Raw genomic sequence first — 19,886 nt, forward strand, 5'->3', positions numbered from 1 at the left:
AGGCAATTATCATTCTGAATTGTAATTATTTGCCGTAATTAGACCTGATTATGTTCTGCAGTGTTGTTCACATTCCCACATTGTTGTTTATCAATAATCGTCAGTACGAGTGAATGGTCCTGTGTGCAGGATAGATTGTCATTGAGGACCGCGCTGTTTGATGACTGGACGCTTGATCGACAATGTATTGATTCCACCAGCTGTCCACAAACCGTCTTAAGTTTTTTTTTCTCATCTGAAAACCTAACAAATAGAGCATGTCTCCTTGTGATCGACTGTCACTATCATTAAGCAGGCTAAGATTGTTCAGATGTTCAACACTTACCCCCGTGTTTCATGTCAACCCACAGGAGTATCAACAATCTGTCAAATATACAGTAGCTTGCAATAAAGCTGCAGAGTGAATTAGTCTGATAATACACCGAGTATGATTAGTTGTTTCTATGACTGTGACATTTCTGGTGAACTGACCAAATGTCCTTGCAGGCTCTGGACTTGGTGCATTAATTAAGTGGTTGTTATGTTTGTAAAATAATCTGTTCATGGTATAAAAAAAAATAATTGAGGAAGATGTAACACATTTTATTTTAATTACATAATTTTAAGTTTGACAATTGGTTATAGCATTGTCTTCAAAGGATCATAAAAAGTAAAAGATTTGAATTGTCAGATCTGAGCTGTGTCTGAACTACAGTCCAGTCCTTAATTATTTGGACAGTTACATTTTTTGTTCTTCAGGCTCTGTGCTTCAGCATATTCAATTTGAAATAAGATAAAGAACACTACGGTAAAGTGGAAAGTCTCAGCTTTAATTTGAGTAGGTTTAGAGAAATATAGAAATAACTGTCAGACCTGTATAACATTTACCACATAGGAACCAAGATTTAGGGGTTCAAAATTAATTGGACAGATACACATGAAATCAAACAAAATATATTGTGGAAAATCATTTGCAGACAGTGGCCGCCTGAAGTCTCGGAGCCCATAGACATCAGCCAATGCTTGGAAACTTCCCTGGTGATGATCTCCCAAGCTTCACTGCAGCCTCTGGTCTGGTCTTCAAAAGTAAAGTAGTCAGTAAAGTAAAAGATATAATATATTATTATTATCATTATTTATTTATTTATTTTCTTGTAGGAGCATGTCTTATCAAAATCCTATTTTTTATTATTACTATTATTATTGTTGTTGGCTGATTTGAGGCAAAGAAAATGATCAAATGGTCAGTTATGTGTGTAATTCAATTATGCTTGTGTTAGATACAGTGGACTGTTTTATCCTGAGGATTTCAGTTATGATCCAATCCAGGGACAGGAGGGACATTTTTCTTGTCACTCAGTATTTTATTAGACTATAACAGGATTTCATCCCTTAATATCAAAATAGGTTATGCTCTTATTTCTATTTGAGACATTTCCATTGGCTTAATGCATTTTCTTGAAATTTCAACAGTACTGTTGTGACATAATAACAGGCAGTGAGAAATGCATCAGTAATCATTTATATTTTTTATAGCCTCACATAAATGTGGTATTACTTTTCTCAGTCAATGATTTGCAAGTACAAACCCATAACTTATATTTTAACCAAACTGTTTAGTTTGAGGTTTCTGCGCTGCAGGTGACCTATGTTGTTGTTCCAAGTTGTAATCACCGTTGTCAGGGTAACAGCTGCTAATGAGTGGTTGTGTATTCACAGCATGATTTGTTCCACTTGTAGTTATATGCAAAGTACCGGATCATGGGGCAAATATGTTAACTGTTCACATACAGAGAAACATAGTATAGTTGTGTGATTGAAACTGCAGTCTAACATCAGGTAGAATCCAATAACTGATATTGGTGTTCATGAAAATTAAACCTAGTACCACTTTTTATAGCTTACCATTGCATCTATTTGTTTACAATACTTCAGTCAGTGTGGCTTGCAGGCATGCATTTCACATATCTCTTTCCTTTTGTACATGTTGTTAGTGCAGTTTGGGAAAAGGGCACTGCGTAAGGCCAGCTACATCTGTCGACATGTATCGATTACATCTGGTTTATCAGTAACTTCTTATACTCTGTAGCAAACAAACAAGAAGTGATTGGCTGTTTGGAAGAAGGTGGGATGGCAGCAGTAGTGGTGTCATAGTGTTTCTGAGTCTGGTTTACTTGCGTGTGCGTCGGTTTTTCAGTTGTAATAGGGTTTCCTGGCTGGTGAAATGAATTTTTTCTCATATTCAACCATAGCTGCAGCTGGTTTAATTTTAGAATCATACACATAGTTTACGTCATTGGACGTTCACTGGGCTGGATCTTATTTTCATCCTTTTTCTCCTCTGACATATAGGTAAGTTTCCTGCCTCTGATGCATTTCTAAATACATTTAGTGTAGAATTTGTTCATATTTTGCTCAGGATGTTCTGACTGAATCATATTTTGTTTAGTGAGTCGTTCTTGAGTTGCATTTTGTTGGACAGAAAACAAGACACTACTGTGCAGACTGGTTATGGGACTGAACAAATCGTAATGACTTGCTTGATTGAATTTAAGCTATTGACAGGAACATAATGAGCTTTTCCTTGTCTGTGTAGGTGGTATTATTTAGTCAGTACATTGCCCCTCCTTCGTTGGTAACAGATGACCCTTCCTATTGGTTTATTTCACAATCATTCCAGACATTGTTCACATCACACACTAAGTCCTCTCTTCTGTCCTTATAACATTTATTATCAGTTTTCTTTATTTTCTCAACAATCTGAGTAACCTTTGCTGTCCTTATGGATCACCTCTAACATTTGCATTCTTTTTTAATACCTTGTACTCACTCTTACCTGTGTGCATGATTTGACCACCACACAATGAAAAAAAAGTTGTGCAGTGTAAATCCCTGCTTAACCCACTTTGTAGGAACCTTGACTGCTGATGCATACCTTATGTGTATTATGTGTGCAAGATGGGAAAATACAATTGTGAGAGAAACAGATAAAAGAGTAAAAATGATTTGACAAGGAATGAGGAAAAGGCACGAGGGAGGGTGCAGCCGAGGGGCTAAAAGGATCGTGCTGAGGTGGCTGATTGCTCTCTGGGGAGGTGGGTGGGAGGGAAGTTGGGAAGACAATTCAGACAGATGGGATTGGGTGGATGTTTTCAGACATGTAGTCCCTTATGAGTGTGGCTGCATTGTGTCCTTTGTTAAGTCTTTGTGTACTGCCAGGACAAATTGAATTCTACACCCGTCGACTCACAAGAAATACACTTAAACTAATTGGAATTGTATTTTATTCTCTATCAATTCTTCTGTTACTGTTTCTATATTGTATTTGAACATTGTCACGTCAGTGTGTACTGCTACAGTATATTGCATTTATTTTCGTGCACTTTCCTACAGAACCGAAATATTCTTGTATGTATATTTATCGTCTTGCAAGTTAGAGAAAAACAAAAAAGAATATTGGCTTTGCTTAGATTAACATAGTCACTTAATAATGTAACGTAAAATAAAGCCTCATTATAATATAACCTCATTATCATTGCTTTATTTTATTGTCTATATATTGACAGCTTTGTTCGGTCTGAGAGATTTGAAATCATGCAATTTTTCCAAAGATACACTGATGCATTATTAATTTGCTGAATGTCTTTTATGCACAAAATAGGTTCTCTGCAGTGTGTGAATGTGTGTGTGTCTGAGAGCAGGGTGGTTCAGGCAGATGTGTTTTAGCTAATATAGTCTGAGAGCAGCTGGGCAGGGCAGGGCTAATAGACCCAATGACATCATCCAAAGAGAGAGAGACAGAGAGAGAGAGGGAGACCGGGAGCATAAGAGCAAGCTTGCCTAAGGCAGGGAAAGGAAGCAGGCCAGCTCAGATAGAGAGGAGAGCGGCATGAGAGTGGGGAAGTGTGTGTGCGTGAACGGGAGAGGACCAGACAGCATTCAGTTGACTCTGACAAGGATATAGGACTCCGCCTGGGAGATTTTGTCTCTAGTTTTCTCCCCCTCTTCCATCACACCTCCCCCCCTCCCCTTCCCTTCCCCTTTTCCCTTTCCCCCCTTCATCCTGTGGCAGTTATCCCCCCTCTCAGGTCCTGCTTCAGGCGGCTCCTCCGGGCATGCTCCTTAAGCCAAAGTATGGCCGCTTTCGCAACGAGTCTGTGACCTCCTCCGACGACCTGATGCAGAGCTTAGCCATGAGCGGCAAAGTTGTGGCCACACCGGTAGTGCCCTCCTCCACCCCAAGGCTTCCTCTGCCTCCCCTGCCTCCTCTGGATCCCAGTGCCAGGACCTCGTCCTCTGCTGGGGCTACAGCCCTGGCTGACTCCCCTTGCCTGGATGGGGAACAGGATGCCACCACAACCTTCTGCATGCTCATCCCTAAGATGCCCCAGTGGAAGTTTTCCAACTCCCTGCTCAGCCGGAGCCCATCCAACTCCAGCTCCAGCTCCAGCTCCAGCAAGGACTCGGGCAAGACAGCAGCAGCTCCTTCCCAGGCCTCTGTCTCTCCGTCTTCAACATCACACAGGCCCAGTGGTGCGACCTCAGCCAGTGGCCCAGTGGCCAGTCTTGCAGCAGTGCTCAACTCCTGTGACCCTGTGTGTGTCACCCCCTGTTCCCTACAGGCCATCCGGGGGCAGAGAGCAGTTGCAGCAGCAAACTCTGCCAGTCCAGGGGGGCACGGATTTGGGGCCACAGAGGTCATGGCGAGCCCTGGTGGTTCCAGCAGCTCCAGGTCAGGAATGAACCGCAGGACAAGGGTGGAAGGCATGTGGCTTGGCGGAGAAGACTTCAACCAGAAGGGCAGCTTCATCCACAAACCTTCCCAGGGCTGGCTGCATCCTGACAAGAAGATTGCAGGACCAGGAGCGTCCTACATTGTCAGGGTGAGTCAATGCATACTATGTATTTATTGTAAAGGAAGTTAAACACAGACTTCATTCAGGATTTGAATGAAAAGGAAAAGGAAAAACTTTTCTTTTCCAGGTGCTCATTTGTGAACAACTGCCTTCTCACAGGAACCAGTGAATACCATAATATTGATGACTCCATTTAGGTTTCTGCGTCTGGGTGGGAAACAAAAGGACACCATAGTGCCAGGCAGTTTGTTATGCAGCTCATGTGGCAAGGGCTGGGGAATACATAATTTAATCCAGATAGATGGCTTGGTGTGGCTGCGTCAGGAGGACAGCACACAGGCATCGTGGTGGAAAAAGATAAACCAAGAAATGATGTGCTCAGACTATAGTAAGGATTGTCTTTCTGCTGTACTGTTTACCGTGTTTACCTGTTTGCACTATACTTCAAACAACAACCATCTGTATTTATAGTGCATGTAACTTGTGCATGATTGTAAGCCTGTGGGAGTGGTGCTCTTTGTGTGGTGTCGGGATTGTTTACCTTCATTTCTTGTGTGCAATGTGACCATAAGATTTTATCCATAAAGTGTGATTTACGATCCCTCAGCATAGTGAATCCCAGTCTTTATAATAGTTAGCATCATTATAGCAAGCTTGACTGAGCTTGACAAAACTGTGTGTTTTTATGAGATAAGATCAGGCTACATAAAGAAATATTAGTCAGTTGATTATAAACCCGACGGATAATTCTGTGTTCTGAAGACACCTCTTCATCAGCGTCTGCTTGTGATTAGTGTTTACAAAGGGTTACCATCCCAAGCAGACTGCTTGACGTCAGTGTCAATGATCTCCCCGTAGCAATCCCCCACTCCTGTTCATCTTTGCCCCCCCCCCCCCCCCCCCCCCACAAACTAATGACATGCTCTTTATTAGCGCAGTCTGGGGCCCAAGCTCGCTTTCTAATGGCACTATACAGGCACTATTCATTCCTATATTCAATTACATTTAATCACAGTCATTTGCATCATGTGATGTGGAAGAGGACGGTTGCATCGGTTTGGGAGGGGTCCAGTGATGAGTGCGTATGAGCTCTCATCACCATGCAGAGCTTTCCTCGATTCATAACAAGTACTACTCTCATAGGTGATTGATTACTCTGTTAATTATCAGACTAAGCTTTTAACAGCTTATTGTTGTCATCTCTGAACATGTAATGCAATCATTTTAGATGACCCATGTGAGCTAATGTTTGAAAAGCATTTCACTGCAACTAAAGCAGTAGTACATGTGCAATTCAGTGGTACGTCTATGCAGGGAGGAGTAGTTGCTGCATGTATTAGTGTCAAAGTGACAGTAGATTTCTGCTGTGCTGTGCCATTTTTAATCAGCATAGCTACCATAGCGCCAGCTCTCACTCCCTCTATTTCTGCTCTCTCTCCCACTCACTCTTTCACATACCCACACACATCCACACACACACACACACACACACACACACACACACACACGCTCCTCTGCTGGGAAAGACACAAATATGATTCTTAGTATTGGTTTCCTCTTTACACTTTGTCTCTGTCCTCACGGTCATGTCCGGCTCTGTGCCTGGCCTGCATCTGCCATCTCTGACAGCCAGGACACTGCAGCAACTATCAAACAAAGAACTGCAGCTGCCAAAGCAGCTATCATTTAAAGAGCTATATTAAAACCAGACTGCTATCATTTTATACGATTCCCTTACAATCTGGTGCACATTATTTTCCCATCAAATTATAACTATTTGTAATATGTAACATGATTGTCTGTTACTAGGGGTGCAGTTTGTAAGGGGTGCATCAAGATCAGGATATGTACTAACCTTAAAAAACTAATCATTTACTGTCTGCACCATTATCTGCCCATCCACTGTTACATATCTTACATGCTTCTTGGTGTGGCTTTGCATTAATGGTAAAATGAAAGGTATTAGATTATAAAATTAGCTTAGGACATTTCCTACATTAACAAACTATAAACTGACCCCAATTTATCTCAAAGAAGGCTGCTATGATGCAAGATAGTTTGAGAGAGGATGTCAGTATAATTACATTTCTAAGGAATGCTTCTTGAAAAGTCAGTGTCCCCGTAGTCACAGGAATGGTGAGTTTGGACTATCCAAAAAGGATAAAAAAGCAGATAGCATGATAGAGGAGGGGGTGCATTGCATCAGCAGATGAGTGAGTGACAATGAAGGCATTGGCAGAGAGTAGGAAAGAAAAAAGAGAGAGATAATTTTCCTGATGGAAGACATCCCCCCCTCTCCAAATCTAGTTAGAGAGCTCATTAAGCACTGTGGCTCAAAGGTTGCTCTCTCTCTCTCTGTCTCTCTCTGTCTCTCCCTCTCTTTCTCTCTCTGTGTGTGTTTGTTTGTGCGGCTGTCATGTGGTCTGTCACTGTCTGCTGTAATAACCCTGGAAAAACAGTAAATATGACACTGATTGAACTAAGGTACCACAGGGTGGACAGGATGTGCATTATGTAACACCAAATAACTTTCACAAAGAGAAGCTGAGCATCTGAGAAGCTATTACATTTCTAAAGAGTTTTACTTCCCAAAATGTTTTATTTTTTTATTATATACATATATAGATATATATATATATCTATATATATATATAGATATATATATATATTTTTTTTACGGGAAGTCTTTTTAAGCAGAGAGACAGGAAACTATTGATAAGTAGATATTAACATACACAAATTATGTTTTACAAACAGCAATCAAAGTTAATAGACAAGTCAACACGATTGCCTTTCACATATCACAAATGTGTAACACTTTATTTCTGTGATTCTTTTTATTTTCTGTATGTATTTGTGTATTGGCTTATTTAACTGAAACACTTCACATTAAAATAAACACTGTACATGCCATTATAGACAAATGTTACATTTTATTTCACTTTATAAACAAACATTTACTGGTGATGGCAATGGAATTATTTTACAAACAGTGTTACAATGTTAAGTCACAGATTTTCCTCACCTTTAAATATTTTAATCTAAACCTCACAGATATGCAAAGCATGCTCACATGCAACGATTGTATGCAGTACATACACACACTCACACCCTTAGCATCCCCCAGAGGACTAAGGAGCTACAGCTTGTCCGTGATTTGGAGCTCTTAGTGCTGCTAATCTAGTCAAGGTGCCATTAGCACCTCAACCTGGCAGCCATTAGGAAGCTGCTCAGCTGGCTGCTACTCACTGCATCACACTTTAATGGCCTTTAATGTTGGTTCGAGCTAGATTATTATGTGTTGTTGGAAATACTAATGTTTGCCAATAGAACATTTCTAATGCCACTGAAAAACAACTTTGAAAGGTTTTCCGGCAAATACAGCATTTAGGTCCTCAGAAAGCCGGTAATTTAAGTCGTAAGTTTATGTTTACTTTCAGCTTTCATTTTTTTAGGCCCTCTCCCACATTGGAGACAGTGAATCTTTCATTTTTGACTGAAAGTCCTTTTACTTGTTTATGCCTTAAAACAATGGTAATCACAGCACTTTACATGGACAGTTCATTCTTACAGTCGAAAGTGCATTTAAAAACCCGTCTTTTAAAATTTTAACTGTTTTTGTTTGGGCTGTTTTTCTTTGCAGTACATGGGCTGCATTGAAGTGTTGAAGTCAATGCGCTCCCTGGACTTTAACACGCGGACTCAGGTGACGAGGTAAGCTGGTAACCATCTCTACTGGCAGTGATGAGTCAGGAGAATTTGATCCAAGATGTACAGGATTAACTGAAGTACCAGCCACTATAATATCAAATTGCCATCAGCGGTGTGTCAATACTGGGCTGTTACAGTACTTTGAGTGGTTATTTTCATTTTCTTCATTAGTATGTCACTGTGACTTGATGAATGATCCTTAAGTATCTATCTTTTGCTGTAACAAGCAAAACAAAGAGTCTTACCTCTAGCTTTGATTTAAAGCTATTCACCTTTTTGGGAATGTTAAAGGACATGATTATTTTTTTCATTGCAACCACTTGGAGTGGAAATGTAACTCTGCATGATGGCAGAGAAATGACTCTGCATGATGGCAGCAATGCAGTGTTGTGTGTCCCAGTTTAAAGACAAACACAACTGCTGTGCACAGTATGTATTCACTGGTGTGACAGGTTAGTGTAGGGTATAAAAGACACAGGTATATTAAACTACACCTCAGGGTCTTAATATACCTGTGTCTTTGTGTTTTTATGCCCTACATGTGATGTTATTGTTATAAAAGAGGGTTCTTTGCAATCCTCGACCACATGGGAGAAGTGCACTCCCCCCGCTCTCCCTCTCTGTCTCTCGCCCTCCTCTCTCTCCTTCACAATCGATCGGTAGTAATCGGAGCCCACCATGCATCCAAGGCTTAAGTGCAGGGGGAGGAGGCAGCAGAGATGGAGTGATAGAGAGGGAGAGGGAGAGAGAGAGAGAGAGAAAGAGAGAGAGATCTATTATTGATGATGTTTGTTAATGACTGTGGAAAGCTGCAGTGGTCCCCGTGAACGCACCCTGTTGGATAATGTCTGCGGCTGTAACTTCTTCAGGAGGAGGAGGGGGAGGAGGAGGAGGAGGAGGAGGAGGGTGTTCAAAACAAAACAGCAAAACAAAACATTAGCGAAGGGAGGAACCATACAGAGCATGAGCTGTGTACATCAGGTTTAGTTGTCGTATGACTAACAGCATGACATCATTCTAATCTTGACTGTTTTCGTGCATTGATGATGAATCTGTTTTGTTTTTGCGTCCTTGAGGTTGTTGACTTTATGGTCAATGTTCAGAGTGCTTACCCTCGGTCAAATGCACTATGGCCTTTTTTTTTTGGTTGCTTGTATAAAGCAGTTAAGCAAAGGCTTTAAAACAGACTTTCTAATTCTCCAGTGATGCTAATGACACAAGGCCTGAGTCTCTGATTGCTCGGGGAACATGTTGCATCTGTCCCACAAGTCCAAAAAGCAATGACTGATTGTCTTAATAAAGCAAAAAAAAAAAAAAAGAGTCAGAGACTATATTTTTCATGGAGAGCTGGCTGCACACAGCTTAACTGAGTCCTGGAAAACAACCGCAAATCATTTGGTGCCTGTCAGAATTTCAAAAACGTACTTCCTCCTCCCAACAGTGCTCTGTGTGTCACGGTGTGAAACAGCAATAGCAGTGATAATGAAGCCCAGCATTTTATTGCAGGGAGGCTGCCGAGGCTGCAGACAAAAACAACAACAACAACAACAGCCCAGCTCTCCTTCTCCTTATCCTCCTCCTCCCCCTCCCCCTTGCCCTCTCATCAGCATGAGTCATTCGAACATTGTGGTGTTTGTCAAAAATCCCTGAGAAGACCTTTACTCGAGATGGGGCCCGGGACGCTGCTTTTTAAATATTTACGAGACACTTGATAGGGGCAGCTGGGTTCTTGACTGCTGTCCCCGCTGTCCCCTGGCAGAGGGAGAGTGTGCTCCAGCCTCAAATCCACATTATGCCTCTCTCCCGCCATCAGACCCACAGGGGACAGAAGCTTTAAATGCCCATTAGACAGCCATTCTTAGGAGTTACTGCAGCTTCACTGCAAAGTTGTAGCAAATCTGCAGAGAGAATTGCACTGTGAAAAATAAATGTGAATAAAGATGCCCTAAAGAAGCAGTTAGAGTTGCAGACACTTTAGTTTGCATTAAATTATGGTTTCTTCTTCTCTAAGCCAATGGGGACTTGAATGTGAATTTGATAAACAATCACTGATGATGACTGTCTTTTTTTGTAAGATCCATGGAAATCAGTGGTGGCTTGGATAGTACATTATGAACAGCCCTGCTGGAAAGCTTTTCTTGACCTTTGAACTGTGACAGGTCTGTGACCTATGACTTTAGCTCGAGGGAAGGAAACACTAAGCTTCTGTTCATGTTTAACCTCAGGTTTTTCCATCATTGTGATGCAGCAGATTTGTGTAGCTCTAAAGGTGGGCTAAATATTTAAAACTTTTCATCTCAGTTATACTCAAGGAACAACCCAGCACCCATAATGGATGTGGGTGCACAGACACCATAAATCCACATGACGTTGAGATCATAAATATGTCCTTGCACTCAGCTGATCGGTAGCCAGTGTCTCCCACTTTATTTTGACCTTTGACCTTTTTTCATTTCATTAATTAGGGAAGCCATCAACAGGCTCTGTGAAGCTGTGCCAGGAGGAAAGGGGCCTTGGAGGAAGAAGGTTAATAGTAAACTTTTAATCCTTCTGTGCATGTTTCATTATGCTGTTTGCAAATAATTCCTAGAATTCAGATTCAGATTCATTTGATTATCCCAAGTGGGAAACTTGAATTGCAGTACAGATAAAAACAGATATGGTATAACATATACTAAAATTGTTGCTGCTGGAGAACTAGATGTGTAGAGTTTACTACACAGGGTCACTGTGATACATGTGCCAGCTTGTGTGATGCTTTCTGAATCACTGGATATCACAAAACAAACTCATCTGTTACTCTATGCAGGATTTCTGACAAAAACAGGATGATATTACCCTTTTCTGAAATAACCACAGTTTTAAATATGTGATGATAATTTCCACTGTATTATTTCTCGTGCAGGCCCTGAACAAAGCTCTCCAGTCCATTATGGGGAAGAGTAACCTGCGATTTGCAGGCATGAGTATCGCAGTCAATATTTCCATAGACGGCCTCGGTCTGCTCGTCCCTACCACACGACAGGTAAGATGATACTAAACCACGATAAATTCATCTCCTCAAGAACTACAGTGACACATTTCTTTAAATATCCTTTCATAAAATGTTATTGTCCACAGCTGATGTTCAATTTTCGTAATAATATGTGTGAATTAATTTCTCATTGATAGTCAATCCCAGAGTTTCCACATCCAATAAATAGTTGTGTTGGGTCATGAGAAAAATAAATTGCTAAAGTAATTTCCACTTGAGAATGTTCAGTTCTTCTAATTATGAAAAATGTTTAGTGAGCTTTCTTTACTTCATTAGATTTTGGCATCTCTTGTCTCCTTGTCCATTTATGTTGCTATATATATATATATATATATATATATATATATATATATATATATATAAGAAAATTGGCAAACCTCTGCCTCTGACTGATCTACTTGTCTCTTTTAGGTGATAGCGCATCATCCCATGCAGTCCATCTCATTTGCCTCTGGGGGAGACACAGTGAGTGCAGTATTTTACTCCCAGCTCTCTTTTACATTGTTATTGCTGGAATGGACATTTTGGCAGACAGCACATATTTGACTGGATTGCATTTTACTGTTTTCCAATCTCATGATCCAAGGGTCGATGAAGGCTTTAATGAAGTAATATACATCTAATTAATCTTGTCTAATCAAATTTTTCCTCTTGTCTGTTGCAGGACACGCCTGATTATGTAGCGTATGTGGCCAAAGACCCAGTGAATCAGAGAGGTGTGTCCTCAAAAGCTTCTAATAGTTATCCTTAATATGAGAGTGGACAAAAACTCACTATTACATTGACTACAGTTCTTGCTTTATAATATTAATTACTAATATTTTTTGAGCAAGATGTCACTCCCATTAAAAAAGAAAAAAATAGCATATAAGGGTAACATAGTGAGATTAATACTAGCTCAGGAAATTCATTCTTTAAGTACGTGGCAGCTGGAAAAAAAACTTCTCTTTTTTGTTTCCTTCAGCTTGTCATATCCTGGAGTGCTCAGACGGTTTAGCCCAGAGTGTCATCAGCACCATCGGCCAGGCCTTTGAGCTGCAGTTCAAACAGTATCTACACAGTCCTCCCAAAACTATGGCATCTGTGGAGAGGTAACTCACAGTCCTGGTAAAATCATAACCTCAGTGAAAAGATTAAAATGAGTCTTTTTTACTGTTCCTCAAATCTGTGGCATCTGTGGATTTGTGAGACACTATTAAATCATACAATCATTTGCAGCCTATTTGTACAGTAACAACAAGTATTAAGGTGCTAAGAGATATCTGTAAATACATTCCCTGTACAACACAATTTTAAATATAATGTATATATATATAATTTTAAGAAAATAAAACTCAACAAGAGAACATTAATATACATTAAAGCTTAACACTTTAAACTAGTTGGCAGTTGTAGGTGGTGGAAGTTTACTTTCAGTCATACTTAGTTTGACAATATAAATACACTATATTGGTCAGGCATCCTACAAAAAAAAGTTTAGTTGTATCAAAAAAACCTGACCTACTGTACAACTCTCAGCTTTCTTTGTTATTCATTACAGAGAGACATGATAGTTTGTTCTTGTGTTACCTAAAAAATCCATCTTTTAACATTGATCTCACAGGTCTTCTCACCCTGTGACCAAACTTCAGGTGTTGCGGTGATGCCACTGCAAACACGGGAGGAACTCCAGACTGTTGGTCTTTTCTGTTCTGGTTTCAAATGAACATCCTCCTGCTGTCAGCAGCAGCAGCATCAGCAGCAGCAGCAGCAGATCCAGTGATCTATAAAAATCTCTATCTGATTTGTATAGATCACTTTCGGATGTGGACATGTCATCTGATCTGACCTGATCCATTCTGAACCCAGATTTCTTTATCATATCAAAGTCATAGAAGAATAATAATCAACATAAGTATTGTTCAGATTGTAGAAGTAGGGGTCTTGCTTTAGTAGTAATAATACTGTTAGTATGCTCATGCACAGTGTAATAAAAACATTGGTATGTTTTCTGTTTTTTATTGTATTTTCTTTAATGTAGACATAAAGCTACTTTCACTTACATGTACGTGCCTCCTCAGGTCTGTCAGGCCAGAGGAGCCGTTGTGGGGGGAGGATGAGGACTTCTCTGAGCATGATTACTACAACAGCATCCCAGGGAAAGAGCCACCTGTTGGGGGTGTAGTGGATTCCAGGCTCAGGCCCAGTGGAGCCCTCCTGGGTCACATCCACACTCAGCCACAGAGCAAGATGGCAGCACAGGTGAGTGTCCTGGCATGATTTTGGTTAAGTTGGGTCAAGTTTCCAGATTCTGGTATGGTAGCCCTAGCTGTGCAGTATAGCAGCGATGGAATAACAAAGTACACCTACTCAAGTACTGTTCTTGAGTATAGTTTTGAGGCACTTGTACTTTATTGCTAATTTATACTACTTTATTCTTCTGATCCACTACATTTCCAAAAGAAACTTGTACATTTTACTCCATTACATTTATTTGACAGATATATATTTATCGTGTGACCCTTTGGAGGAACCTCAGCTCTGAATGTTGTAATTGTTTTTAAACTATCTTAACTTAAACTACCAAATTGTGTATAAAGTAGTTAAAACTCCAACTCAACCAGCTACAACTGTAAAATGATGCTTACATATTATTGGTGTATCAGTATTAACAATGTAAAAAATGTTATATATAATAATATATCAGGGACATTTAACAGCACAAGTAATTTTACTTTTGATACTTTAATTACATTTTTGCCAATAATACAGTGGTAATTTTACTTGATGCAGGACTTTTACTTGTAACTTTTACTTTACTTTTACGTTTTTTTTCCTTATCATTGCTTTACTGGTACTTTTATATAAGTAAAGGATCTGAATACTTGCTTCTCCACTGCAATATATAAGAGGGCATCCAAGAATCATGTGTGATGTGAAATTTCCAAATTCACTATCTAACGTTATTAGAGATGTAGCCAAAGCACATCTGGGCTTTATCAGGTATTAAATAACTATCCTTTACCCGACAGCCAGACTCAGGTAAACTATTTGATATCTCCCTCATAAATTGGTGACTATGTTTTGCTTCTCCTTCCCTGCATTGCTTGCCAGGAGTTAAACAGCAGGAGGATGAAAATATACTCCATAACTGTCTACCTGATGTGCCTGCACCATAATTGCCAAAGGCAGATATGATTACGCAAAGAGCCTTGGCTCCTCTGTTGCTTACTGGGTGATCATCTCTCTCTCTCTCTCCCCGCAACTTGTTCAAAATATGGTGACATGCTGTAGCTAGTGTTTCAAATAGAGTGCTTTAAAACAACATTATGTGGGGACAAGAGATGAGAGAGTTGTCCATTCAGGTACAGTGATAGAAATGTATTTACGATGGGTTTGTTTGGTGTGTATGTGTGTTTGCAGATGGGCTCACCAGCTAGGAGGGAGCAAGCGTCTTATCCCCCTGGTCAGCTGTGTTATGAGCTTCACTGGGACACTGAGACCAGCAGCAGCTCAGGTGAGACACCCTGTGGCAAGAGGAAGGTATAACAGCAAGAAAAAAAAAAACAGTGCCAGTAAGCTACTAAGATAACATTTCCTTCATGGGGTAATATTAATCAAGATCAAAGCAGGAGGTAATTTATACAAATCACATATATATAAGATTTTTTTTATTTGATTTGAGCTGCAGTGTTCTTTACTCACCCAGTCAGGAGAACAATGACCCCGAATAGAGAATAAGTTGTGGGATTTCTCCTTGGTCAGATGTTTGTGTTTACAGATCTGTAATTAAATTGTCTCCACACATGAAGGCTGTCCTTCAGCTCTCTCACTGCTCATTTCTCCTCGTCTCTGCACTTTGGCCTGAATGAGATTTACTTACACTCTGGCACAGGCACAAAAAGTCCAGAGTTTGGACTCTTCTCAGAATCACCTGATAGAATTAGGATTGTAGGAAGCTTTAATCAGGATGACCTTCCAGATTATAGGCTTGACCTTGTGGTTCAGGTTGTCTGTCAGCTTTGATAGGAGAGAAGCTTGGAGCGTCCTCAAGATTCTCTGAATTCCCTTTGGATTATTACCGTAGTTAACCTTTGGGATTGATTCATTTATTAACTTTGTGGAGGAATCTAGTGCAGACCACACCATTCTTTTCAGGAAACGTGTGATATTTTGTTGTCACAAATATCTGCAGTGGTATCATCTCCTCAGGATAGATCTTTTATGTGTTTTTTATAGCATGAAAAAACAATCTAAATGAGCTTTTCTGCAGTTTTACCACCAGGTTTACAGAGTAAATGAATATTTTTAGCAAATTAAAACAATGAATGACGTGTGCATGCCACATAAGTTACTTGTATTGACCCTTGTACGTTGATTTTGAACATCATGATTACAATTGAAAAAGTTGATTAAAAGTAACAAGCCTTTATGGGGCCCTAAGCAGAATTTGATTTGGAGGAGGGGCCTACCAGTGCCTCAGCACTGTCAATATTATTGAATATTGTCAATACTTCATCATTTGCACATCTGTAAATTTAAACACTCCCATTAGCAAGTTTATTTGTTGTAGCTTCATTTTTGTATGATTACTAGTGAAATAACATTTAACAATTTTTTTTCAAGCACTCTTAGGGCCCTAAGCAGGCTCATAGTTCTCTTATGAGCTTATGCTCCCTGCCACCTCTGGATATTAATATTGTGAAAAGATAACTTTTTTATTGGACAATCAATGGTGAAGAGACACACAGGAAACAAGGGAAGTGAGAGGGGTAAAATATGTAAGGGCCAGTCAGTCTTGAACAATAGACCTTTCTGTTTTCCAGAAGCTGCCTCCTCATTGGTTGCTACATATAACTGGTCAAAAATGGTGACAATAGCCATTTTAGTAAATACTAAAAAAATAGCTCATCTGTGGAAATATTTCAAATTGTGATGTGAACCATTAGAGGAGAAAACGTAAGACACATATAAAAATTTCACACACATATTACATACATGATACGCACAGTTCTACATATCCCGCCAGAAGTCAGAAATGCACTGAGCACACCTGTCTGTTTCAGGTCTGACATCAGATGGTTACCTGTGTGCTGATGGCCAACCACCTGGCAGCAGAGACTATGAGGAGCATCAGTATGTTAACACCCAGAGTCTGGAAAACCTGGATTCATTGGCACACGGCCCCAGTGGACACAGAGGGGGCAGGGCACCTGACAGTCCTAAGAAAGATCTCTTTGACATGAGTAAGTCCTGAGATTTAGAATGACATATTCTGACAGATATAGTGAAGATAATCTCACTTCATTATTAGAAAAATACTGTAGGATGAAAATATTTGTGTTTGTGAAACATCACTGTCCCTGTAGGGCCCTTTGAGGATGCCCTGAAGCTCCATGAGGCCAGTGGTGGAGCTGTTGGCTCCACAGCTGGAGGTGCTCAGGCTGGAGGGGGTGGTGTTCGGATCTTGGAGGACCAGTGGCCCAGCCCTCCACGCCGTCGAGCCCCTGTGGCCCCAAATGAGGATCAGCTCCGCAGGGAGACCTGGTATCACAGCCGCATGAGCCGAAGAGACGCAGAGAAACTCCTGGTTCGAGATGGAGATTTCCTTGTCCGGGAGAGCACAACCAACCCGGGACAGTATGTGCTAACAGGCATGCACTGTGGCCTGCCCAAACACCTACTGCTAGTGGACCCTGAGGGGGTGGTGAGTCTAGTCTAATAACAGACAATACAGCTTGTCAAAACTGTGTTTGCCAGCAATCAAAGGTCATACCAGTTCATAGAAAGGCGGTGAAGCAAAAATAGACTTAAATCAAACTTTTCAACTGTGTATTTATTGGTTTGTGACCTTTTTTGTATTTGGCGCAATTCAATATGGCAAGCAGGCTTTATAAAGGACTTATCATAACCTTTGTGGTCAGCGTGATTACTTACACCCCTATCTCTTCCTGTCTTCTACACAGGTCCGAACCAAAGACATGTTATTTGAGAGCATAAGCCACCTCATCTCATACCATCTGAAGAACGAGCTGCCTATTGTAGCAGCAGAGAGTGAGCTCCACCTTAAACAGGTGGTCAGGAGGAAACAGTGAGCCACCTGCCTCTGCATGGGATAGTAAGTCGGAAAATGATTTGTATTGTTGATTATGATTGGAAATGCATTAATCAGGGATGCAGGAGGACTTAAGATTATTGGAAGCATTCTATACAGTGAGAAGAAGTGAATGTGCATTTCATGAAAATTGCATGTTTTCAAGAAATCATAGGTGGTTGTTCTTAACCTTGTGGGGGGCAATCAATTACAATTTAGTTCCTAGCAGCAATGGACAGCTTATCTACTGTCAGACATGTGATTATTGTATCTCAGCCACTAAACAATGACTGTATTGATCAGTGCCTAAAGGTATGTCATCTTTCTCCACCTTATTCCAGAGCTGAATGTTTGTGTGCCCATGCAAGAAAAACTACAGAGAAAAAACTGTAACTGGAAATCAATTATCACCGATGGATATTTATCTGGAGCGAAGGATATGTCTCACACTTTCTTTCCATGAACAACTCTACCAAGGAGAGTAAGGCATCTGACATCTCCATGTACTTTCTCCGCCTGTTGTCCTACCAGGATCAACCAAACTATCCCTCATCTGTCATAAACTCCTCAGCACGCAGCTATTAAGCTAACCAATCCACCAGAAGTTTAACTTAACCCTGAGCTGGATAACTGTCGATCATTGCAACTGTTTGGAGAGGACCCAACTTCAGGAAATCATGTAAGGATTTGATGCACAGTGAAGAAATGTCCAACAATGCCTGTAATAGTGATGTGCTTCCAGTCGACCAGTCCGTCACAGAGCAAAACTGTCATGAACAAAATCTGTCACTGATTATTTGGTGCAGATATAGAAAAACACAAAGACATCAGGTTCCATATTCAGTAGTTCCTTTCAGTATAAATGCAGGAAATGAAAATACTGTGATTACAAGAGACAACTGAAGGAATGTCTGCTTCACTGGACTGTAAAGAGTGTTTGTTGTTACATGTTCACAGGGCTGCAGCACCTGACTAAGATGGCACAATGGAAACAAACTGAACATGATTCAGATAGTCACACACATTCTTCTGTCTTTTTTCTTTCTCCAGAATCACTGAAGCACCAAATCCAACTTTTTAAAAAATCATGCAGCCATACTATATCTTCATGTAGACAGCCAAGTGGACATCAAATACATTGTCTTGAAATCGGTTTTAACACATTTACCATGAATATCAGTCGTTTGTGTTGTGTTTGCAAGGGCTGTTCATAATTTGACATAAGACTGTATGTGTTGTATAGTCCTATGGAAGTCCTATTGGTCAGTCTGTACTCTGAGATCAAATGAATACTACATCCTGGGTTCAAAACACCCACTGTGCATACACACTCAGTATATCCATGCCTGTTTTTCCCCAGCCCCTCCAACTTCAGTGCCTTAATAACTACAGAGACAGGCATTTGTGTCAGAGTGTATATAATGTGCATTTATGCTCCTAATGCAAAAGACTAGTTTTCTTGCCATGCCAATGAATGACTGAACAAACTTCAGGATGATTAAGCTCTTATACTTGTAAACAGTAATCTAAGCTGCTCTTGTTTTGGGGCGAACAATGTTTAATAATGTCTTATTGTGGTCATGATTGTCATTGTCTGTATGTGTATCCCTTAGAACGTTCCCCTAGATTAATCCTTTTGTTTTCTTTGAAGCAAACCATAGCCTCTGCAGTGATTGTTATTAAAGGCAGGGGATTTGGACTTGAAATGAAATCCTTTATTTGTCCCGGCTCAGGGAAATACATCAGTTTATTGATTGTCCTTTTCCCACGTCTGTGTCTGTACATCTCAATGACTCGCTTGTCTTATTTCTGTTCTTTGGCTACACTGACAGCAAATTTCCTACCCTATTTTTGCCGGTCTAATACTTTAAAAATCTTACTAGTGGTTGGTCATGTCCTTTTTGCATTTCGCTCTGTGTCATTTGGAACGTATCTTTAATCAGGCCCACCACTGTACTTAGCTACAGCCTCATGAATGCACAGAGAGATGAAATGAGCTTCAAGGCTTTTGGTGAGGTCCAAATGATTACTGTCATTTTTTCAGATCTCCCTTTTTGCGTTCTCAGGAATTTCTTGGATCTTTTCTTCTTTGATTAACCTTATTGGCTTTTTGTCAATAAATTTAATTGAAGAGTTAATTAAAGATTAATGAAAGAAATTCAGATGGTATCTTGTCATTTGTGAGTCTTCGTATCTGCCAGCTAATGCAGCAGCTGCACAGTGAACCCAGCTG

General features: G+C 40.3%; 1 protein-coding gene across 4 annotated transcripts; it reads left to right on the forward strand.

The window, feature by feature from the left end:
- The first annotated feature begins 1,929 nt into the window (after nt 1-1,929).
- shc2 (SHC (Src homology 2 domain containing) transforming protein 2) lies at nt 1,930-19,811 on the forward strand. Of its 4 annotated transcripts, none has more exons than XM_071487690.1 (14): nt 1,930-2,331; nt 4,068-4,862; nt 8,479-8,549; nt 11,012-11,072; nt 11,452-11,571; nt 11,992-12,045; nt 12,245-12,296; nt 12,545-12,671; nt 13,641-13,821; nt 14,983-15,076; nt 16,626-16,805; nt 16,929-17,266; nt 17,526-17,677; nt 17,995-19,811. In XM_071487690.1, the coding sequence occupies exons 2-13, from the start codon at nt 4,095-4,097 to the stop codon at nt 17,652-17,654; spliced, it is 2,175 nt and encodes a 724-aa protein (XP_071343791.1). In that variant the 5' UTR covers nt 1,930-2,331; nt 4,068-4,094; the 3' UTR covers nt 17,655-17,677; nt 17,995-19,811. The 4 variants fall into 4 exon arrangements, with proteins under 4 accessions (XP_071343791.1, XP_071343790.1, XP_071343792.1 ...); XM_071487689.1 differs by having other exon boundaries at nt 1,931-2,331; nt 4,052-4,862; XM_071487691.1 differs by having other exon boundaries at nt 2,054-2,331; nt 4,602-4,862.
- The last annotated feature ends 75 nt before the right edge of the window (nt 19,812-19,886 follow it).

Source organism: Trachinotus anak, unplaced genomic scaffold, assembly GCF_046630095.1.
Source record: "Trachinotus anak isolate AG129_WGS33_773 ecotype Australia unplaced genomic scaffold, CSIRO_AGI_Tana_v1 ptg000010l, whole genome shotgun sequence".
NCBI classification, from domain to species: Eukaryota; Metazoa; Chordata; class Actinopteri; order Carangiformes; family Carangidae; genus Trachinotus; species Trachinotus anak.